The sequence below is a fragment of the Protopterus annectens genome, chromosome 8.part0 (assembly GCF_019279795.1).
Source record: "Protopterus annectens isolate FY-2018-M chromosome 8.part0, PAN1.0, whole genome shotgun sequence".
Taxonomy (NCBI): Eukaryota; Metazoa; Chordata; order Ceratodontiformes; family Protopteridae; genus Protopterus; species Protopterus annectens.
Window position 1 is genome coordinate 170,946,299 of NC_056741.1, and position 25,188 is coordinate 170,971,486.

The 25,188-nt window shown below is 39.1% G+C and overlaps 1 protein-coding gene across 1 annotated transcript in view; it reads left to right on the top strand.

The window, feature by feature from the left end:
* Positions 1–25,188, top strand: part of LOC122808690 (alpha-2-macroglobulin-like) — a 1,814,690-nt gene that overhangs the window by 1,126,010 nt on the left and 663,492 nt on the right. Inside the window, exons 18-19 of the mRNA XM_044079678.1 lie at positions 13,354–13,609; positions 14,200–14,425. Coding sequence (XP_043935613.1) covers positions 13,354–13,609; positions 14,200–14,425 — 482 coding nt within the window. The remainder of the gene's footprint in view (positions 1–13,353; positions 13,610–14,199; positions 14,426–25,188) is intronic.

Below are 25,188 nucleotides of genomic sequence, written 5' to 3' on the forward strand. Positions count from 1 at the left end.
AGCTTCTCCTGCGCAGATTTATTACCACCCATGCACTCTGACCTGTAGCTTACCAAGGGAATTCCGGCTAAGAAGGACCAAAATGTCAAATAAATTGTTAAAATCAGACTGTAAAAATCATTAGGCTTTTCAAAATGACAGTCAATAACACAGGAAGCTCAAGTTCAAATAACGTTTCTTTACTAGTGTACACTAGGAGGCAAAAAACTATACAGTACAAGTATAGAGTTTTGACTGGCTCTATACAGGAAATACCTTTGATTTTATAGCATTTACAATCAGCTTTTGCCCACCTTACTGACGTGGTCAGTCACAGGGCATTTACATCACTATAGTCCACAATATTCCATTCATAAGAAGGTGCTGAGGTAATGCTTTTTAAAAACTTTCCCATGAGAATAACACAGCCTTGCAAGGCACCTGGTCTATTACAATGTCTTTCTGTAAATGTTGCTCTTTCCAAGGTTCCAGGGCCTGTACGAATACAATAGTCAGTTCATTTCTTAATACGTTTCTTTGTCTCTCTGGTAAGCAGCTGTACTCTATCTTCGATAGAGCTCACAAGGCCATCCTCCTCGGTGGAAGGAAGAAAGATATACATGCATACATATTTATTTCTCTCTAACCCAGCAGATAATAATTGCTGAAAGACATAAGCCTGCTGAGCTGGCTACTGCCAGGGTCAGAGGTTAACCACACTGCAGCTAAGTTTCAAGCAATTACATGCAAGATCATTTCTACTACCATATTGTTAAATAGAATTAAATGCATTACATATTATACTGTTTCTAAACTAGCACTACATATATGTTTAAGTACATATTTTTCTAACATCATCAATATAAAACGTTCCCCTAATATGGATGTTAAGCTGATAGGCCTATAGTTTCTTAGATCCTGTCTACTGCCCTTCTTGTATATTACAGTAATATTTTATATTCCCCAGGAGCTGGGTAAGGTTCCAGTCTCTGGCAAATTGTTAAAGGTTTTATAAAGCACAAGAAACAATTCATTACACAATTTGATTAAAAGCATGTCTGGAATTTTATCAGGGTCCACCGAACTGGTAACTCTGGCATTCTTCATAGATATAAAGATAGTCCCTGCTATTATTTCAGGACACATACAATCATTAGGAATAGTATTTTGGTAAAGTATGCATTGTATGATACAGTAAATGAAGATTTTTTTGCAAAACATTGTTTGAATTCATTAGCAGCAATTTTATAGGCATTTATTAATTCCCTCATTGAATCCTAAGGAGCTAATGGAATATGATTCTTTTGACACAGGTTTTATGCATTTCTAGTATATTTTTTTCTTATTACTAGCATTGGCAAATTTAATTTCAAATTTGCTTTTTCTCTTTCATCACAGTTTGGTAGCCCTTACAAATCTTATTTAAAACTGTTTTGCTTCTACAAGATGGATATTTTCTGTGTAATTGGAAGGAGCTTTTCTAACTACTTAGCTATATAACATTTTTTTTAAATGAATACCCTACCACAGCAGTAGATTTGTGGTCTGTGGATCACACTTAAAGCCCTCCTTAGTGCATTAAGTTTATCTGAAAAGAATACCTTGCAATGTTAAGGATCCAAATTATTCAGATTTTAATGAACAAACTTTGGAACTGTGTTTTTATTATAAATTTTCTTTTAATAATTTATAATTATGTATTTTAGTAGTATGCAAAGTGCTTTAACACCTTGAGTGTCACATGTTAAAAAGCTATGATCTGACATAAACAAAGCGGAATTAAAACAAATATCGGCTATCGTGTTGTCTGTAATAGAGGTAATAATAAGGAGCGACTTATCACCCTGAATTTTGTCTTTTATTGAGTTAAATTATAAATCAAAACTTTCCAACTCAAAATTTGAATACAATATAATTTGACCAATCAATATGTAGATAATTTTGATCACCGATTACCAAAATATTTTTGACATCTGTCGGTTTACTTAAACCTGTTAAAGTAGTCATAATGTTTTTCAGAATTCATAGGGGAGGTTCTGCAACTCACAGTCAGGTGCAATTTTTCCTTACTAAATGACGTAGAAATATCCACTACAACAATTACTAAATTCAAACCCATATTAATCAAATTGCAAGTAATAGTGTTATGAAGAAGTAACACTCACCCATCTCTAAAATTCACATGTATATGCATATACTTACTATAACCTTCAAAAATAGCCCTCAGAAATAATACCCTTTGAGTCGCATGCCTCAGTAACTTCCACAATCTTATGTTTCTCATTTTTATAAACTTAATAACTCATTATGATTACTTCCAAAGCTGCTTTCATTGTGGTAATCATTTTTTATATGGTATATGGTACCTAGGGGCTTGCGAATTCTTCGTATGCCCACTTATGGAAATGCTTTTCCTGACTTACTTAAACAGTGGCAGTTGCTCAACATGGAGTTGAGCTTCAATTATTTCAGACTATTAAATGAATTTTTTAGTCCGCAAGAAAAGGAACTACTGGAGCGGATGGAAGCTCTACAAAATGAATTATATGAGCTTTACTCAGAGTTCTCGTATGCTACAGAAATTGACAATGTATTGTTAAAAGTCTCCACGTATGGTGATAGACTGCAAGCTTTAAAGAAAAAGAAGTTAGAAAGGGATTTTAAGAGGGGACATATCTTTTTTTGGCCTCATGGGACTGATAGGACAATGTTTGTAGCTACTGACAATACTTCTCAAGTATCCAATATACGAGAGGCAAGTCAACAATCTCGACCTAATGTAACAGAAAGAGAATGTGGATCTGAAAGGATAACATCATTGGATAATGGTAATGTCCCTCATCCTTCTAACACGCAAGAAGTAACTCAGTAATCTCCCTCTTATGAACTTAATAACATGGCAAATGAGCGATTGAGCTCTTCAAATACATACATCTTAGGTGACACGGAAAATAAATCTGATACAATGCAGCAGGTTACCAATAAGGGGGCTAGACCCAAAGTTAACAGTAATGTTTTTTTCGTGGACAATGGGCACTTTAATTTTCCAGCTCCTTTCAAATTGCCACAGCAACCAACAAGAGGGCGGAGTTTCAGCAGAGGCCTGAAGAGACGGAAATCCTCTGTGGAGAACGAACAACTAGTAGAAGGGACGAGCCGCAAAAGGAACCATCTCTAATATTTAATTTGTCAGCTATTAGTTTAACAGCGCCACAGACTAGCCTTTTAAATAAAGGGCTGAGTTTTTTGCCTACTCGAGCAATGCAGATTTATGACATTATGTTGGACATAAGATTATTTGTAAGACAGCGGCACAGACTAGCCTTTTAAATAAAGGCCTGAGTTTTGTGCCTGCTCGACCAACGCAGATTTATGACATTATGTTGGACATAAGATTATTTGTAAGAAACATTGCTTTAAAATTGATGTTTGGTGGACATTTGAATTCTTCTGATGTTTTTGAAATGTTCTAGTATGTTTAACCCTAACCTTATACCTGTACTTGAGATCTTTATTAGGGTCTTGGAAAGAGAGTTAAGTGATGCTAACATTGGTAAGGAAAACTTTTTTAATTTAACTAAAGATGAAAGTATGGCTTTACAACAATTATGTGATAATAATGACATTACTATACACCCTGCTGATAAGAGTGGGACGGCAGTTATTTTGAAAAGTAATTTTTATGTTTCTAATATGCATGAATTACTTAGTGATGTTAATACATATGAATTGATCACACAAAGTAAGGTATCGACTATTATCAAGGGGGTACAAGATGAATTATATGAGTTGCTTATGTATGAATTGATAGATAAGGAATTATATGATTTTATACATGTTAGTGAACACTTATACCCACTCTCCATGGACTTCCGAAAATTCACAAATTGTTAACCTCTACATCGTTTCGTCCTATAGTTTCAGGAAGAGGGTGGGTTACAGAATTTATTTCTATTTATATTGAGAGTCATCTTAAGAAACCACTGGAAAAGGCTACTGTGGTGTTGAAGGACACTGAGCACTTTTTGAGTAATTTGGGTGCTTTCAGTAGAAGTTATGGTAATTCATTTAAAGATGTTTTATTAGTTACGTTGGATATACAAACACTTTTTACTATCATACATCATGACATGGGAATAATTTCATTAAAAAACTTTTCAACAACTAATACTGAGTACAATAAGGTGCACATAGATTTACTTGGGTCATTGATGGAAATTGTCTTGTTTAATAACATTTTTTTTTTGTTTGATAATGCTGTTTATAGGCAGAAGAAGGGTGTGGCGATGGGGTCCCCTTGTGCGAACAGCTATGCCAATCTAGTATTGGCAGAATGGGAAGCCAGTGTGGTCCTATCTAACCATGCATTCTCTCAATGCCTATTATATTATAAGAGATTTGCAAGTGATATTTTTATTTTATGGCAGGGCACGATTGATGCCTTAATTGAATTTGTGCAATACTTAGAACTTAGTAGTGAATGTTTTAGGTTTGAGATGAATTATTCCCATGTCTCGATAGATTTTTCTGGATACTAAGATAACATTGGTTGACGGATGTCTTCAAAGTTCACTTTTTCGGAAGTCCTGTAGGAAAAATGCCTTGTTTCACCAAAGGAGCATGCATCCTAGGCATGTTTTTAACAACATAGCCAAAGGGCAATTCTTGCGTATGTGTAGATTACATACAGAGGACAGTGAATATTCTGCAGCAGCCTCTGCTTTGGAAGATGATTTAGTGACGAGAGGGTATAGGAAGCAGGATGTGCAGAGAACACATATGGATATAGATATGTTACGTGCGACTAGGGGGAAACCATATTTTAACAGGATAGATAGTGTCTCTAGCACAGGTGATGCATGTATTGGGAAGGGTAACAGTCATCTTAGGTTACCCCTTACATATAGTAATAAAATTCACCAGATTTGTGATCTTATTAATAAGCACTGGCCCATTTTGCTGTCAGATGAAGAAGTTAGTAGTATAGTAGGTGAAAAACCTTCATTTACATTTAAAAATAATATGTTCTTAAAATGGCAGTTGTGTTATAAATCTACAGCACAACCTTCTAATAGAATAGGCACTTTTCCATGCAAAACCTATAAAGCTTGTGTTTTTATTCGTAAAGAAAATGAATTTCAGCATGCTTTTCTGGATGTGTATTTTAAGGCTAGATTTTATGCGGCTTGTAAATCAAAGGGGCTAGTTTATCTTTCTAAGTGTAGACACTGTTTAGCGTTTTACATTGGAAAGACTTTACAAATGCTGAAAGAACGAATTCAGCAGCATCAGGGTGATATTAGGAGAGTGAATCTACTAATGCTCTAGCTAAGCATATCTACCTCAACCCAGGTCATTCATTTGAATTTATGGTACTGGAGATAGTACCCATGAGTTTAAGAAGAGGAGATTACAACAATAGATTAGAATTGGCAGAGACTAAATGGATTACTAAACTCCAGGTGCACAAGTTACCTGGTTTAAACACTGTAGTCCCTTTAAAGCCTTTATTAAAAAAGCGCAGGTTGCATCAATGATTTTAATTGTTTAATTATTTTACATTGTTATATAAAGTGCTTAGTTTTTAGTTGTTTTTATGGATCTGAAGAAGCACTATCTGGTGTGAAAGCGCTTATCCTGTTGAATTGTAATCAACTTTTTATGCAGCAGCCATGGTGAACACTTGATTTTGTTTACTTCATTGTTTTACTGTTGAGTCGAGCATCCTTTAGCTGTTTGGGGTATTTTTATTCTTTTATCTATTTTATAATATAAGAACTTTCATTTCCTGTTTTCGCTGCTACTCCTGCTGTTGTTCTTTTTCTACAAATGTTTTTACAAAATCAATCCCTTTAACACTTAGGAAACCTGTACCACAGTAACTTAAGTATAAGCCATCATTCATAAACATTCTGTAATCAAGAACACATTCCTTCTAGTATATTATAGGTCTGATTGAATAAACCATGCAAAGTTGCCTCAACCAAGTGTTGAATTTATGAGCCTTAGAATACTGTTAGTTAATCCAAACTAAAGAAAATATGAGCTCACTAAACACAGTTACAATATTACAGAATTCAGCAATTTCTAAAATGTCCACATGGGCATTTTCATATGGTGTTAGTTTTATTTTAAAAAGTTAACTTTTTGTGGACAGGCTTCAATATAGTATTCCCTAATACAAGAATCGTTTGTCTTCCAATAGTGTTACTCTTTGTTGTTATTAGCTTTTTTCTGGTGAGGTTATTAATTGCCTCAGTATCATTTTTTCTTTAATTTCTTCTTCATGTGAATAATTATTTCCACTTGTATTCTTATTTTCATTGTATGTATTCTTTCCTAGATGGTCTAAAATATTTAACTCATCAATTTTATCTGTGTCCAAGATCTCAAATAACACACCTATGGCTTTTCTTTTTAACTTCATGCCTAGATCTTATGCATGATTTAACTCGTTGCCGTTTTGCCTTGTGCATTTTTAATAAGTCTGATATCATTACTGGATGGCGTACAGTATAAGGATTAATAATATAGATAAAGCAAAATGAGTAACACCCCCATGGAAGTAAAGCTGGCAATAAAATCCTTTATTGAATAAAATCCAAAAAGATTCAGAAATAAAATTGAAACGTGCTAAAAGTTCCCTTCAATATCCAACGATAAGCGCTTTCAGAATAATCCTTCTTCAGATCGTAATCTTAAAAATGGGGAACTTTTTTTAAAAAGGGAGAATAGCCAATCAAAATTGTAATACTGAATGATGCCTTCTTTTTGTAACCAATGGTCAGGGATTAAATCAAAGTGACTAGGAATAGATGTATCTCCTAATTCAACCAGTCAAGAAATGTCTGATTTACATACAGACCAATAACAGGGGACACTCATAGACCAATCAATACATTTTTTCACATAAGGCAAACCAAATGGTTATGGAACAGGCCGTATATGATGGTTACCAATAGCAGGAAACATTTCCTTACAAGGGCCAATCAGTATGGCTTATCGCATCAAATGACTAGTAATTGTAAGGCACTGCCATGTCTGATGTAAACAAATAGTAGAAAATGTATTTCCCATTATAACCAATCATGAAATGTCTGATTTGCATACAGACCAATGATGAGGGACTCTCACAAACCAATCAATATACTTTTTTGCATAGGGCAGTCCAATGGTTGTAGAATCGTGTCGTGTATAGTAGTTGCCAGTAGCAAAAGGCATTTCTTGCAAAAGCGAATCAGTGTGGCTTATCACATCAAATGACCAAAAGTTATAAGGTGCTGCAGTGTATGGTATAAGGAAACACATCAACTAATAGTGTAAAGATTACTATCTTGCTTATACTTCTCCATCATTCCCACTTTGTTTACAATTCAAAGTCACAGAGCAAAACCTTTAACATAATGTTGCCAATGATCAATTACACTGACGATAAAGATGAAAATAAATTTTTGCAGTCACGAAAAAGATACATCTGTGGAGCAAACGACAATGCAACTATTAAGCCCTTGATAACAGCAAATCAAATCAGTGTGCCAACCGAAATTGAAACACTGCAATCAATTTGATGCAAACAAAGCGGGACCTTCCCCGATGAGAATCACCGCACATTCACTAACTGTCATATATCACTACCATCATGGCACTTTCATAAGCTCTTTAGTCAGGCAACACAAATGAAAACAAATATGTGATCACATTTGGAGAATGAACATGTGTTGGCATCATATATTTAGCAGACAGTCTGCCCGTCCACAAACATCGCATCATATTGTTTCAACACCAAAGCTACTGAATGTAAATGTAGGGCGCTGAATCAACTTTGAAAGTTACTAGGATGAAACTATACCAGTAAAGCCAGCTTTATGGTTAATACAGGAATATGTTTAGTATCAGTAAGGAATAGAACTGCAGTTTCAAGATAGCATCTAATCAATGTAAGTATCTAGATGTTTTCACCAATGAATGGGAATCCAATCAAAGTACATAGAGACCTTTCGGACCAATCATCGATGGACTATTCTGCTGCCTGAGTTGCGATAGATATAACCCCTCTATCTGGAACTGAGGCATTGGCAACATCATAGCATAGCTTTCCACAATATTCTTTCACTGCGATTTGTTATATCAATCAAGACGGCAATATTGCAATGCTGCACGTCAGTAATAGAAAATCTATTTTATATTGTCAGGATTAATAATATGGTTTTCATTTACACAATTAGCAGATGTTAAGAGAGTTTTGGGAGCTAGGTGCAATACTGGACTTCCACAAAAAGTAATTGAACAGGCTCAGATTCTGAATACTGAAAAGTAATTCACAATCAGGGGCCAAAGTAGCCACAAGCTCTTGAGATATTGCAGGGCTTCTATAAGCAAGTGGTGATCATCTTCTTTTGGCTGTTCCCGTTAGGGGTCACCACAGTGGATCACCTGTTTCCATTTCTTCCTGAGCTCTGCATCTTGCTCTGTCACACCAACCACCTGCATGTCCTCTCTCACCACATCCATAAACCTTATCTTAGGCCTTCCTCTTTTCCTGTTACCTAGTAGCTTCATCCTTAGCATATTTTTCCCAATATACTCAGCATCCCTCCTCAGCACATGTCCAAACCAACATAATCTTGCCTCTCTGGCTTTGTCACCAAACCTTCCAACCTGGGCTGACCCTCTAATATACTTATTCCTAATCCTGTCCACCCTCGTCACACCCAGTGCAAATCTTAACATCTTTAATTCTACCACATCCAGCTCAAACTCCTGCCTTTTTGTCAATGCCACTGTCTCCAACCCATATAACATAGCTGGTCTCACTACCCTCTTGTAGACCTTCCCTTTCACTCTTACAGGTACTCGTCTGTCACATATCACTCCTGACACTCTTCTCCACCCACTCCATCCTGCCTGTATTCTCTTCTTCACCTCTCTTCCACACTCACCGTTACTATGAACTATTGACCCCAAGTATCTAAACTCATCTGTCGCCACCTCTACTCCTTGCATCCTCACCATTCTTCTATCCTCCCTCTCATTCACACACATATATTCTGTCTTGGTCCTTCTGACCTTCATTCCTCTTCTCTCTAGAGCATATCTCCATCTCTCCAGGTTCTCCTCCACCTGTTCCCTACTCTCACTACAGATCACAATGTCATCTGCAAAGATCATAGTCCATGGGGACTCCTGTATGATCTCTTCTGTCAACCTGTCCATCACCATTGCAAATAAGAAAGAGCTCAGAGCTGATCCTTGATGTAACCCCACCTCCACCTTAAACACATTTGTCACTCCCACCTCAGACCTCACCGCTGTCACACTACCTTAGTACATATCCTGTACCACTCTTACATACTTCTCTGACACTCCTGACTTCCTCATACAATACCACAACTCCTCTCTAGGCACCCTGTCATATGCTTTCTCTAAGTCTACAAAAACACAATGCAACTCCTTCTGACATTCTCTGTACTTCTCCATCAACACTTTCAGAGCAAACATCGCATATGCAGTGCTCTTTCCCGGCATGAAACCATACTGCTGTTCACTAATCATCACGTCCCTTCTTAACCTAGCTTCCAGTATTCTTTCCCATAACTTCATGCTGTGAATGATCAATTTAATCCCTCTGTAGTTACCACAGCTCTGCACATCACCCTTGTTCTTAAAAATCAGTACCAAAACACGTTTTCTCCATTCCTCAGGCATCCTCTCACTTTCTAAGATTTCATTAAACAATCTGGTTACAAACTCCACTGCCATTTCACCTAAACACCTCCATGCTTCCACAGGTATGTCATCTGGGCCAACAGCCTTTCCATTCTTCATTCTCTTCATAACTATCCTTACTTCCTCCTTGCTAATCCATTGTACTTCATGATTCACTATCCCTACATCATCCAACCTTCTCTCCCTCTCATTCTCTTCATTCATCAACCCCTCAAAGTACTCTTTCCATCTCCTCAACACACTCTCCTCGCTTGTGAGTATGTTTCCCTCATTATCCTTTATCACCCTTATCTGCTGCACATCTTTCCTAGCTTGGTCCCTCTGTCTAGCCAATCGGTATAGGTCCTTTTCTCCCTCCTTAGTGTCCAACCTTTCATACAACTCTTCATATGCCTTATCATTAGCCTTCGCCACCTCTCTCTTTGCCATGCACCTCATCTCCTTATACTCCTGTCTACTTTCTTCGTCTCTCTGACAATCCCACTTCTTCTTTGCCAACCTCTTTGCCTGTATACTCTTCTGTACTTCCTCATTCCACCACCATGTCTCCTTGTCATCCTTCCTCTGTCCCGATGTGATACCAAACACCTTTCTAGCCGTCTCCCTTACTAGCTCTGCTGTAGTTACCCAGCTATTTGGTAACTCTTCACTGCCACCCAGTGCCTGTCTTAACTCATCCCTGAACTCCACCTCACAATTACCCTTTTTCAATTTCCACCATTTGATCCTTGGTGCTGCCCTCACACTCCTCCTCCTCTTCTTGATCACCAACGTCATCTTACAAACCACCATCCTATACTGCCTAACTACACTTTCTCCAGTCACCACTTTACAGTCTCCTAAAATCAAAATCTGTACTACTACAGAGAAAACTAATACCTTCAGTATTTAATGGCACTTCTTTATTTCTCATGTCATGACTGGAATTCGCAATGCATAGTTTGCTGTCAAGGTGAATTTCGTGGCATCCACGTCTCGAACAAACAATGAGCTGGTTATGATGATACTTGATCGTAATTCTTTATGCACTGCATGTAGTGCCCCAAGTACACTCGAAAAATGTTCAAGTTACTTCCTGGTTCTGTGCTGATTTATCACAAGACCCGGCCTTAACAATGCTTAGAAAGGTGCTAAACAAGGACTGTTAAGGTCTAAGCATTGTTAATGTCAAGTCTGCACTAAAGCAAACAATGCTGACCAGAAAACAGCAGCAACATGGAATGAAATGGCTTTATTTCAGCTCCCGTTTCTGCCTCTGTCTGTAAAGTGCATAAAGTATTTTGAATTAAATTGCTTCTACTACACAGGAAAGATGTACGGATGTCATCTACTCCCCCACTGCTTTACTGGCTTTAAAGCCAACACAACACATTTTTTTGTTTTACATATTACTTTTGATTAATTTGTAGTACATGGAGAAGATAAATCTCAATGGATTACAAAGAATTATGATTGGGACTCACTGATTGCGACTACATATTATGCGTTCTCAAAATGCATGCCAAGATTCACTTTGCAAGTGACTTGTCTTGGCATCCACATCTCAAACACATAAGTGAGTCGTGATCAGTGATCTGATCATAATCCTTTGTATTATGCATGGCTTTCAGCTATTATTCTCTAGTTCCATGCTAAAGCATGCATAGACACTACCATAGAGCAGTGGTGAGAAGCTAAAACAGCTTTAAAAGCTTTAAAACATTTCCACTGCCACACATCAAAGCCACACTAAAGTGCTTAATATATTTTAGAGCTGTTAGTCCTTCAGATGAACCCTTAACTTCTGTCTGCTAGTGTTAAGCGTCTGTCATTTTTTAAAGCTGTAAAAAAAAAACTTTGCGTCTAACACTTTTACCGGTGTAAGTAGTAGTAAATACTAGCAGCTGAAGGTCCATATACTACAAAGAATTAAAAGAGGGTCTTGTTGGCCATAATAAATTAGTTATATGTTCTTGACAAAGATATCATGATTTCTCTCAAAAGCTATGGTCTCAAGATGAATTGTTGACATCAATGTCTCAAACAGATAACAAGTTCAGCGTGATCAAAGACCCAATCATTATCCTCTGTGTTATAGGTAAGTTGTTATAAATGAGTCTTGCTGTAAAAGGTCATATTTTTGTCAGTGTCAGAGTGTAAGCACCATATTCCATGTTATTATTAGGAGTAGTGGTAGCATGGGCTGGCATGGACTGACTTAAAGCCAGGTTTCTACACTCAATATCCTACAGACTGCTAAAAGGTGACCTGTGTTTGGGATATAAGGCATCCTCTGACTCTATACTGATGGACTAACTTCACATCAGCAAGACATGTGGCATCAGAAATACTTGGCCTTGGGATGGGACAGGTATATCTTGCAGAGGATGCCACTGCTCTGGAATAGTCTTCCCATCCATGTAAAACAAAGCTTGTTCCTGTCCATATTCAAGAGCATCTTGGATGTATGAATGGGAAACAGACGGTTTGTCCCATGACTGCCCCAGTACTATTAATGAAACGAGGCAGTTTCTAAATGTTTTATTTCATCCATGGGTCTCCTCATATTATCTATGGTATGATCCCAGTTATTCTCATGAGGGGGTAATATATAACTGTTGACCATGGGGTAAAGCTAATATAATAACACATGGGATCATTTAATTCAACTCTAAAAGGGAAATTGGTGCAAATTGCATTTTTTAATATCAGCTTTTTCATGGAAATTTTACTTTTAGAGGCATTTAGTCATATTAAAATTTAGTAGACAATTGACTTATAATTCAGTACGCCCTATACCCATACAAAATGTAATACAGTCTCACTTAAACAAGTAGTTTAGGCCCCACAAAATAGATTCAGAATTGCTACGTTCAGGAAAATCTGTTATGGACCACTACATCTTAGACAAGTGGACTAGACACAGATGTATACACATGCTCACACTATCTGTTTTACCTTTGAATGAAAAAGATGGAGCTTTATCAGGCTATAAGCAGTCTATAATTTCTTCAGCTCACTTTTAGCGCTGAAAGAATGTGTAATTAGCAGCTAGTGCAGAGGTTAAGGTTGTGAGCTGGAGTTTCAATGTACAAGGCTTGATTCCCTTGTTTGCCTACTATGTAACCTTGGGCAAGTCACTTTACCTAACATGGCTCCTGGGTCACCCTTGAAAAGGGATTGTGTGTCCAGTAGACCTACCTGTTTATCAAATAGGTATTATTAATTACTGAAAGACCTAGAACACAACTCCTCTTATGTGAGTTAGGATTTCTGCATGCTCTCTTTTGCTTTTGGGTTGAAACATGTACTGATCAAAACTCATAACTAAATTACATGTATGTTGTTCTTAGAAAAACAGAGAATGCTAAAATGATTTATATATTTATTCATGCATGTATGAATTTATTCATTCCCAAAAAGTATAAAACAAAACATCAGGAAAATCTGCTTTGATGTAGATGGAACTAATGGTACTGTTGTAAAAGGAACATTTTATGGAACTGTAACATTTTTCCACAAACAAACTATAATATTAAAGGCATACTTCACTTCAGGACAAATATAACCCTGTAATTTGTGTATTCCAGTTTTAATATAATACATTTATAAAGTATATAATCTCAAAATCACTTTTTTATTTTTTTATTTAATTTTATATACTTGCAGTTGCTGGTACAGGTTTTGCTCCAGGTGTTGGTGCAGCTGCTATTCCAGGTGCTGGTGCAGTTGGTATTCCAGGTGCTCTTGCAGGTGTTCTTCCAGGTGTTGGTGCAGGTGTTGGTGCAGTTGTTCCAGGGTCATTTGCCCCCCATTCAGCTGCGGATCTACCTTCATTTCCTGTGTTACAGCAAGTTTCACCTTTAATGACAACAATCCGCAAACATTTTCCAGAGACCTGGATTTGGGAATTGGCTCCTGTTAGGTATGTAGTCTATAGTCTTCCCTCTACTCTTCCATTTTGGTTTGCAAAACAGGAGCGGTAGAACCCAGCAGAGGTAAAGGGATAAGTGTTGGAAGTTGCATACCTGAAAGACAAAACCCTTGATATACAAAACTGTCACATAATAACCAAGGTAACACGGTGGTATTTTAAGTACTACATCAATATAACAAAATGTTGCTATGATTGTTTATCAAAGAAAGTTAAGAAAATTAACTAGCTGACTGATAACATTAGTGCAATATAGTCAAGTAAAATAAACGTATCTATGAAAGAACATTTAGACAGTTATGGAGTCTTTCAAAACTAATCAAAATGTATGCCCTTCTACAGTAGAATATACCTGGGAAATAGAAGCAGATACTACATTGAGATTCCCAACTTTTATTTGTAATTTGGTACACACTAGCTGTGTTGTTAATGCCATTTGTAGAAGACAATCTTTGAAACATTATTTTATTATTAATATTTTGACTAATTTATACAACCTAAATTCAAACCAGTAAATGTTTTCATGTCAGCCAAGAAATAATCATAATCATATGTTCACTGTTTTGATTTTCATTTCACAGTTTATCAGGAGAAGTAAAAATTCCTCTTACAGTCCCAGATACCATCACAAAATGGAAAACTGAAATGTTCTGTATGGCTAGCCTTGGCTTTGGACTGGCAGAAACAGTGACACTAAATGTCTTCCAGCCTTTCTTTGTGGAGCCAGCACTCCCGTATTCTGTAATTCGGGGAGAGGCATTTACACTGAAGGCCACCGTTTTTAATCATTTGACGCAATGCATCATGGTATGTATGAATACTGACATGTATTATAGGACTGACATACTTTCCATATTACTAGTACAGAAAATAACAATTGATTGTTTGCATGAAATGAGCATGGAAAGTCTTGTTTAGGCCATTTTTTTCTGATTATTTATCTCTTTTTGAAATGTTAACAGCACCAAGAAGGTATTTCAGTTTCTCAGAATAGTTGGCAATATTTAAGCTCAGAAAATGAAATGACATAAGACTTATGCATTTTTGGTTGAGAAATATTTTTCTGTCTCCTGTTAATCTACTGTCACCCTGTATTCTACTAATTATGGAACCATTCTATATCTGTCATGGTCTAGTTCAAGTGAATCACATAGACTCCCACCGACCCACCCACCCACCCACCCAACCAACCAACTAACTAACCAACCACAGCAATAGGATCACTTTCAAAACAAGAACAAAACAAGGACATATCACTCTTTGGTTTCAGTTCACCACTTGCTTAAATTCTTCTCAATGTCATTTACTGACAGAAGCATATGTGGCCTCCTTTACATTACTGAGGACTATCTAGCAATGCATATGTCATCATCCTCATCAACCCCCTTTTTCACATTTTCTACATGAAGTCAGCATGCTGTGTTTGCTGTCGGAATCTCTTTCGATTCAATGCCACACTTCTACCTTCTTTGACACTCATGACTGGCTGTTGCAGATCTTGTCTCACAATATTCATCTACCTCTTTGCTGGATACCCTTGTTTCTTCTTACCTTCTTCCTGTCTGTACCAAATCTTTACCAGATTGTCTTCTCCTTATTTGCACGTATCCATTCCACCATAATTTGTCCTCTTTGATCTTTTCTGCAATTGGAGCTACTTTGGCTTCTGCTGTTATATTCTCATTTCTTCATCTGTCCAACGGTGTGCATCCTGTCACCCATCTCAGGCACTTCATTTCCATCACCTCTAGCTTCCTCATCTGCTTTGCATTTAGTGTCCAGGTTTCTCTACCATACAGTAGTACTGGTCACACCACTGTTTTGTACAGCTTACTTTTCGGTTTATTGGTCATTCTTCTGTCATACACATTATACTATATGCCAGTTGGCTGCAGCCCCCTGATTCTAGCTTTGACCTCTTCTTTCAGACTTCCCTTCTCCTTGACTACCCCCTCAGATACCTGAAGTTGGTAACCTGTTTAACTATCTTTCCTTCTGTCTCAGTTCTCAGCATCTTCTGATTTCCCCAATTTGCTGCCATTACCACTGTCTTATCTGCACTTACTTTCACCCCATGTGGCTTCAGTTTTGCATTCCATTTCTGTCCTTTAGTTCTTGCTCAGAGTCTGCCTGTAATGACACATAACCTGCATACAACAACTTTGTTGATCTGTCCCCTCTGACCTGTTTGCTAGTGTAATCCATCACCAGTAGGAACAACAGTGGGCTCAGAGATTACCCCTGATGCACACCCACTCTCACTGGGAACCCCTTCTGTGAGATCGAACACTGTTCTTACTTCAATCATTGGATCTTTGCACATAGCCTACACTAATTCTGCCAATATTTCTGAGATTTCAAACCACCTCAGGACTGCCCAAATCGGCTTTCTTGGGACCTTGTCATATGCCTTCTCCAAGCCTAAGAATGCCCAATTAGACTCTTTCCTCATCTCTAGATTCTTCTCAACTATCTGTCTCACTGCAAACATTGGGTGAGTTGTGCTGGATCCTGATCTAAAGCTGATCTGCTCATCTCCCATCTTACTTATGAGTATGCTTGTTCTCCAGTCAGCTGGGATACGCCTTTCTCTCCACAATGCTATGAGTACCCTCGGGAGCCATTTCAACCCTGCCTCACCCAGCATCTTTATCATATCTGCTGTGACCTAATCAGACCCTTCTACTTTCCCATTACTTCATTTTTCTTGGAGCTCTTCTTACTTCTTCCAAGGTGGACTCCTCTTCTTTTGTCATCATAGGCTGTATCTGGGGCAGTACAGCTTCTGTTTTTTTTTTTTTTTTTTTTCATTCAGAAGCTGCTGGAAGTACTCCTTCCATCTGCTATTAATCTGTTAAGGACTGGTGAGCAGGGTTTTTTCCAGCATCCCTTATGAAGGGTGTCTGAGTATATTCTGTATCTTTCTGTCTTTGCCTTGCAACCTGATATAGTTTCTTTGTGCCACCTACTGAGTCCCTTTTCAGAAGCTGGTACAGTGCCTCTGATGCCCTGTTCTTTGCTATTGCAATTCCTTTCTTATTCTGTTTGGCAGCCAACTAATATTCCTTCCTAGCTAGATCCATCATTTCTGTCTCCCACTTTATCTTGCATTATTTTCTTTTGCAACTTCCTGGACTTCTGCATTCCTCAGCCAGCTTTTTTTATGCACCTTATTTTCAAACCTGGCTTGGCCACATATCTGTTATGTAGTCCTCACACATGCTGTTTGAGGTGCTGTTATTCTTCTTCAGTTCCACCTATTTCCTCCTCTTCTTGGGGTGCTAGAGCCCTGAGTAATTCCTTGAACTGTTGCAGTTTCTCTCCAGTAAACTTCCAGATCTTCAACCTGGTCTCTGTTAACATTAACTGGGAGGGTGGCCGAATGGTTAAGGTGTTTGTCTTACAAACACAAGATGCAGGGTTTGAGTCTCACAAGGGATAATTAGCTAGGCTTACAAGGGCAGTTAGCCTAGTACGAACCTATGATGATTGGATGGGAGATAGGAAATTCACCCGGGGATCACTTATGTGGCTTGGCGTGGCTTGACAGGGGCACAGGAAAATAATTTCTTGGTTGGCAAAAGCCAGGGTACTGTTTGGCTAGGCTTATATAGGCCCTAGGGCCAATAGCCTAGTACCTACCTATGAACCTGTTAGGGTCTTCTCTGACCAATGCTTGCAGCTGACTGTGACTGACTGCTTCAATGGGGATAACTTTGCATTTGCTGATTCTACTCCAATGCCCTTTCCTTACTAGGAAGAAGTCTACCCGAGTTGCATGTTGGCCACTCTTGTAGGTGATCTTGTGACTGTCTCTCTTTCTGAACCATGTGTTGGCTGCAGTTTACTATCAAAATCTTAAAGGCAAAATTTTTTGCCATCAAAATGAAGAACCAGAATCCAGAAAATTAAAACAAAATCTAGCCTTAATGTTGAACGTCATAAAAACGTTGTTCAACATACCAAACTTCTGGTTTTGAAAGTCAGTATGTCCTTTTATGTTTTGGGGGGAGCCCCCCTGCACCCCCCACATCCCATGCAAATTATATATACCAACTCTGAGATCACACTATAGTGAGGAAAGAGGTAAGTTCCCTGATCCTCAATGTACCGTGATCTCTATTCACAATGCCGAACTCATAATAACAAATTAAGTTTTACGTTCATTATTATGATGTCATATTATTCCAGTTTGGCATTGTGCAACTTTGCAAACTGTCTTTCATCCACATGAAGTTTGCACTCAAGCCTTCAAAATTTTGATTGTAAGCCATTGGCTACTGTCAAGCCATTTTCCACCAGAAGTCACGAATGGCCTCTCCTTCTTTATTCCTGCTGCCCCACCCATGTGGACCTAGGCAGTCTTCATCTCCTGCTCTATATGTCTGCCTTGATATGTGCATTCAAGTCACCCAGAATCAACAACAATTTTTGTTGTCCTGCTTTACCTAGTAGGTCCTGCAGCTGCTGTCTGAATGCACTCTTCTCTTTATTATCACAACCCTGCTGTGAGGCATAGGCTGAGATTATGAATAATGTCCCATCATTAGGCTAGAATCTGATTCCCATGAGTATGTCACTAATTCTGATGACATTTCTCACTGCCTTCTGAAGACTTTCTCTCACCACAGTTCCCGCACCATTTCTAACCTCTCCTCTTCCTGAATAGTAGGTTCTGGATACCAAGCAAAGTGTCTTTAATGCACTGTCCTTCCATGTTGTCTCCTGGTACATAGGATGTCTAGACTCTTTTGTACCATCATGTCATCCACTTCCAAGCTCCATCCTGTCAGTGAACATACACTGAGTATAAACTTTTTTAGTTCATGTTTGTCAGGTTGATTGGTTTTACATCCAGCATTCACTCAGCAGAGCTATCCCAGGTAACCAAGGCTGGGCAACTGGATACCAGACATCCCAGTAGCTTATTGACCCAGGGCTGCTTGGCTTTATGGCAGGCACACACTAGCCAACAGGGGCTCATACACCCCTCTCACTGTTAGCATGGGTCCCTGACATAGGTTGGAGTAGGCTAGGTCCTCAACTCACTTATCACCAGCAAATACCTATGATTATTTGGCAATGTTAGTCACCGAATCACCTAGAGCCATATATTTTACACCATTGAGTGGCTAGCCCTGCCATGGCACACAGTCTATGATCCCTGTTCTTCTATTATGAGAATATTGCACATCACAGCCAAAGTGGTTGGTCTATACAACTCGTCCCCCTCTATGGCACCATGTAGAGTCTGTGCTGCTGCCCACAGCTCCATTCATTGGTGAGTCTGAGATGAAAAACACTCAGGCTGTAAGAGGATGGAACTCCACAGAGACACAGGGAGAACATGCAAACTCCAAACAGGCATTAACCAGAAGTCAAGATTGAACCTTGTACCTTGTACATGGGAAGTAAAAACCTTAACAATTATGCCAACTGCTCTTCAGTGCATCCATTTTAGTGAAAAATCATTTGTCTTTGTATCCTTACTTTTGCATATAGTAAAGTTTGAATCACTGGACATAATATTTCCCCTTTCTTTTGAACTCTTGCTACTTCCAGCTGTGGAATGTGATAATCTAAATTAATTCAATATCTTATGAAGATACTAATTCCAAAAAGCCATCCATTTTTTTCCTTATCAGTTTTATCAAATACAGTACTGAGGTGACCAGAGCCTACCCTGGCAAGCAACAGATGAAAGGCATGACCCCGTACAGGATACCAGTCAACCAGAGGACAACACAATCATATATCAGGACTTTTGCAAACCTGGGGCTCATTTAGCATTTCTAATGTACCTATCACCTTGCCACTGAAATGTGAAAAGGAAAGTGCAGTTCAGTGTAAGTATGCTTGCCACAAAAGTAGGTCTTTGAGAATTGGGCAAGTGTAACAATAAATCATATAATGTGAGTTTTTCCTTCTCTGTTTGCACATTCTTCCAGCCAGAACCTGTAAAACAAGTGGCATCTTCCCTGGAAGACATCATCACAGTTCTTGCAATGGTTAGGTATGGATATAGCTATGTTTGAAACTCATTTGTGTATATTTCACCACCAGGAAGATTAGTTGTGCTAGGCAAATAGCTCTGCATATGCCTAAGCATAATATTAGATCATAACCAGTAATGACAATGAATATGTCTACATGTCCTATTATTTCTGCAAAACCAGTGGAAGAAATGCTAAAAATAACATAGTAGAAAGAGTTTAAAGATATGATTTAACTTGTTGAGCCACTGAATACTTCAACTTTAAATGTAGCCATCATAGAAATAGAGTAAAATGATTTTGTTACATCAAGCGTGGTAACAAAATACTGAGTAAAACAGATTTATTATATACCTGATGAAAGAAAGTGAAACATTATGAAGACTTACAGCTGCTAGACAGTAGAAAAGACCCTAGAATGAGAAAAATTGGGAAATATGTCCAAAAATGACATTACTACGGTAATAAAACTAGAAATAATGAAATGTTAACTACACCCCTTAAAATAGAAGAGCTGTACTTTAAATGTAACAAAGATATATTACTTTGTTATTTATTTCTGAGGACTAGTTTTAACTGTTTAACAACACTAAAGTTATATTTGTTGAATACAACAATAACAGAAATGAATGCTTCAGCTGCATGTTACAAACAAATAATAGTCTTAATACATTTTGAAATTATCCGTGTTAGGTAGGCATTAGTACTGTGAATGGATTTTCTCAATATTCTCTTCTTCCATGAAAAATATGATTATATGATGAATATAACAAGATGTTAATAATATGCACCATAATAAATGCATTTTAAGTGAAGTCCCCCCCCCACCCCCATGCAGTTAATATCTGCAAATCTAGAAAATGTAACATAAGGTAGCTTTGCTGTTACAATGCCCTGTCCTCAAAAGATCGACTGTTATCACAAGCATTTCCTCAAAAGATCTACTGATATCACAAACATTATCATATAAAACAGTGCTATCTCCTTCTGGAAGGTCACCAAAATAATAAATAATAACATTCGGGTAGATTTTCAAGCAGTACCTTAGCTGGGCAGTAAAATCAAGAAGAAGATGCAGAAGAAAACAAATAGCCATTTATAAAATACGGTCAACAGAATATTCTATAATGCCCTCACGTTTTGATATGCAGACTGCAATAATAATTGCAAGAAGTGGATAATGGGGAGAATTCAATAAAGCCTACGTGGAGTGATTTTCCATGTAGGCATAGTGGCATGCAGCTTACACAGAAGTAAGCAGCCGTGCGATCCATTAAACAGTGCTGAGGGGTGTGCACGGACATGTAAACACAGAAGTGTCTGCAGCATGCAAATCACCTCATAAGCAGGTGAAGTTCATGAAAATGAGGTTGCTTTGTGATCCAGGAAGCAGATAAGTATTCATGCAGATCTCATGTTGATGTTAGAAGTGTACATGAAAAATTTTCATGTACAAAAAAGTAAAAATTGAACAGGGGCTATAAAAGACCATTTAGAAGGTCAGAAATGTCATAGTAGGCACATATATGTGCAAACCTATGCCCTGTGTGTCCAAAAAATAATGCAAAGTAATATAATATAATTTTTTAATACCCATATTACTTTTGCACGGTGCGTGGCACCATGCAAAAATGCCATTATACAAAAAAAAAACACATTAAAAAGTATAAAATCTAAAAATAAGACGTGAGAATAATCCATTGTAGGGCCCTGCATGGAGTATGTGCAATGGGAGATTTTAGTGGCTGCTAAGAAGGCAGGCCCTGGAATACTGAAGTATCCAGGCTGTGTGCACAGATCTGTATGCAAATGAGCTGGGGTTATTGAATAGCAAAAATGGGCCACTGTGTCTGCAGATGAAATCCATGTAGTCCCAGAACCATGTTGGTGTCCACAGAAGAACTAGCTGACATCAAAAGGGGGTGTGTCACAATATGTTTACGCAGATTGGAACTCATCTGCGCCAGTTTGTGTAGTGTGCCACTCAGCTAAGCGGGGGGGGGGGTCCAGTGCTGCTAAGCTGTGTTTAGCTGCAGGGCATGTGTTTTAGCTGGTGTTAGCTATGCTGAGTGTGCCTGTGCATGGGGGTGTGTCCAGACAGCTGAGCAGTGTTTCCACCAGTGCTGCGGGTTTGCATGCCATGCACAAGTGCTTAGCAGGGAAGGCATTTAAAAAAAAAAAAAGGAAATACTCTGGGAAAGCCAATCATGTATAAATTACTGATAAGCACTGTTCCACTGACACTGGGCCATTCAAACCCCTCAGTGATATACCTGGCAGGTGGAATGCATCGTAGTTAGCCAGTCACACAGGCTGCATCTGCAGCACACCACTATAAAGTATGTATAAACCCTACAATCTAATTTTTCCCTCATAGTCTGCACCATTGGAGTACAGACTTGGGAATTTTAATTGACTGAATGCTAGGGGCTGATGCTGCTCTGCTACATCTGTATGTGCTAGAGGCTGAGGCCAGTGCTGCTGCTGCGGTTGACAACAAGCCTAGACTGAGAAGGAGAAGAGTGTTTAGGCCCAGGGTAACCTTTCAGGAGCTACATGAGCTGGAGATTGTAGAACACTACAGGGTGGACAGGGACATACTACAAGAACTCACTGAGCTTTGCCACCCTCAACTCAGACCCAGAGCCAACAGAGAGGAACCCATCCCAGTGGAAACAAAGGTATGTGTAGCCCTTAGAATACTAGCTACAAATACTTTTCAAAGACCAAATAGGGACATGATGGGGTTGCACAGGCATCTGCATACAGGGTACTCCACCAGTTCCTGACTGCCATGCAAACACATGCCAGTGAGCACATTTATTTACCCTGCACCCCTGAGGAGATGGCCAGCAGTATGCGTCTCTTCTGCCATGTAGCACACTATCCTGAGGTACTGGGTGCCATAGACTGCACTCATGAACACATCAAAGCACTGCCCATGAGGAGGTTAGAGTCTGCATCAACCGCAAGAGGTATCACTCCATCAGCTTCCAGGTTGTGTGCAATGCAAAGGACATTATCATGAGTGTGTGTGCTGGAAGCCCTGGCAGCTATCACGACTCCCATATCTAGCACACATCACAACTGTACCAGATGTTTGTCAGGGGGGACATCCCATATGGCCATCTAGTGGGGGATGCTGGCTATGCACTGGAACCGTGGATCATAACGGGTCTATATTATATTTTCGAAAGTTTCAATCATTGAACACCATATGGTCGACACCATATGAGCAATGTTTGAAATTTTGAAAATATAATAAAAAAATAAAAATAAAAAACTATACTTACCTAAACGCTGTAGGCAGGGGGGGCAAGCCCACCAGCACCCCCATGTGGGGGGGGGCTGCGCCCCCATACCCCCGCTACTTAAATATTCCTACTTGGAGATCGCACTGCATTGAAGTAAAGGGAAAATATTCCCTAAGGCGATTTCCATGTTACGCGCACAACGTTTCGACGTTTCAACCAATCGGGTTCGCTCAATACGCGTTTGCTGTTTACAATTTTTGATCATGCAATAGGAAGCCGATGATAACACCCATCAGAAATGCACACACACCTACTGAAGAATATCACAATGAGGCACACGCACAAACTAGGAACATCATAGAGCATGTGTTTTTGCTGACACATCACTGTTCTACTGCCTCAATATATCTGGTGGAGCCCTGCTGTACTCTCCAGCCACATGTTCACAGATGTTCACAGTATGTGCCATGCTACACAATATGATCCTGCATAAACAGCTGCAGCAGGATCATCACAGGGAAGGGGCACATAGCCCCCACTAGGGCCAAGGTCCCCACAGACCCACCCACAGGGGGACTCAGAGGAGGAAACTCCTGAGGCTGACCCTCTAGATAGACGTAGGTGTGGTCAGTGTGCCCTGGCCTTGGCAAAGAGGCAATGCATAGCACATGCACTAACAAACTAGGGTCCTAGGGACTAACACCTTACTCCAACTCACATACATAGTAAAAAAGATGCCAGCCACACCACACAACCTGTACCTTACCATGTATTGGCTGTGTACTGCATGCATCAGACAGAGTCAGCCCTGAAACACAGGTATCTCAACTGCTGCATTCACAAGGCAAGTCACTGTCATTTACAACAAATGTATTGGGTACTACACTATGGTAGTATATGTATGGAGCTGCAGCATGTATGCCAGGGAATAAAGTGGACTACTGGTCTACTTCAGAGAACTAACAGCGCTGTGGGACAACAGGTACTCTGTCCAATACTGGCTGCCCCATAATATGCAGTAGGCCACAAGGTAGCAAAATCCACTGCAGTATGAGAGGGAAATGCTAAACAGTGGGGTCTTTGATCAGAGACACAACTGTCAGTGCTAGAGTCCCCTACCCCCAACACAGCAGTGTTCCAATACAACTGCAGTAAGAGTATGTTTACAAGGATATAGCAGTAGACCACACAATTCCAGGATTGTCCCAAGCAACCTGGCTACATGTTCTATTTCCAGAATATGCAAGGGTCAAAGTGTATGTCTGTCTGCTGTTGATAGTGTCAGGAATTAAATCTCACTTTCTGGTGGCTGGTGTGGCTCAGTGAGCTAAGTACATTAGCATGGTTGATGGTGTTCATGCTTCAAAGCTGGCTGCACCCACAACTTTTGCATTTGCGGTACTTCAATGGTAGGAGTCCCACAGAATGTAGATATGTCACAATCTGTTACTGCAAAGAAGCTTAACAAAGCTAGAGGCAATGGAGGGACAGGGGGTCACATCTATGAACATTATACACACCTAGAAGGTGCTAGTATAACAGCAGGTTGTAACAAGTCAGAGTAGCAGCGGGATGTAAAGTCCATCATATAACTGTGTCAGTACTTACAACAATTCAGTGGGCACCATTTAGTAGTATATTACCAGAAAAATACAACTGTCTAAGGAGCATAGTGGACATATGGGGCATAATGCTGGACATCCTGCAAAACATGTACAGTCAGAAGTTTGAAGACTGTAACCCTGTGTGTGGTGTTACATCATGTATCCCAGTCACAGCATACCTACAACCACTTAGAGCATGAAATATGGACAAAGCCAGAAACAGGAGCTGGACAAAGGCCCACATATAAGGAGAAGGATTAACTAGTTGCCAGAAAATGTAGAAAGTGCAGAGAATAACTGGTCGTGCAGTAGTATGTGTTCCCTGATGTGTTTGGAGTCAGTGACTCAAATGTCTGTCATCAGTTCCTAACATCAATCTCTAATGATTTGCCACTGTTGTACCAGAAAAGCACAATGCTATGTAAAACATACCAGACATATGATGCAAAACCCTGTATAGTCTATTACTATCTGTACAGTCACTAGGTATAGAGTCATATATTACGTTCAGCACACTGCTGGGGAATCCCTTGGACATAATAGCAGGGAGGTGCTAGACTGCTGAATCAGGTGCAGCAGGCAACTGGCTGTAGCACACAAAATCCAAGACTGGAGTACATGTAGGTCTGGTCTGGAGGCACCTTGTAAGTACAGACAGTCACACTTAGCTAATTTCAGCCCATGTTTGATGCTTCATCTGCCTAAAGAAATGAATTTCA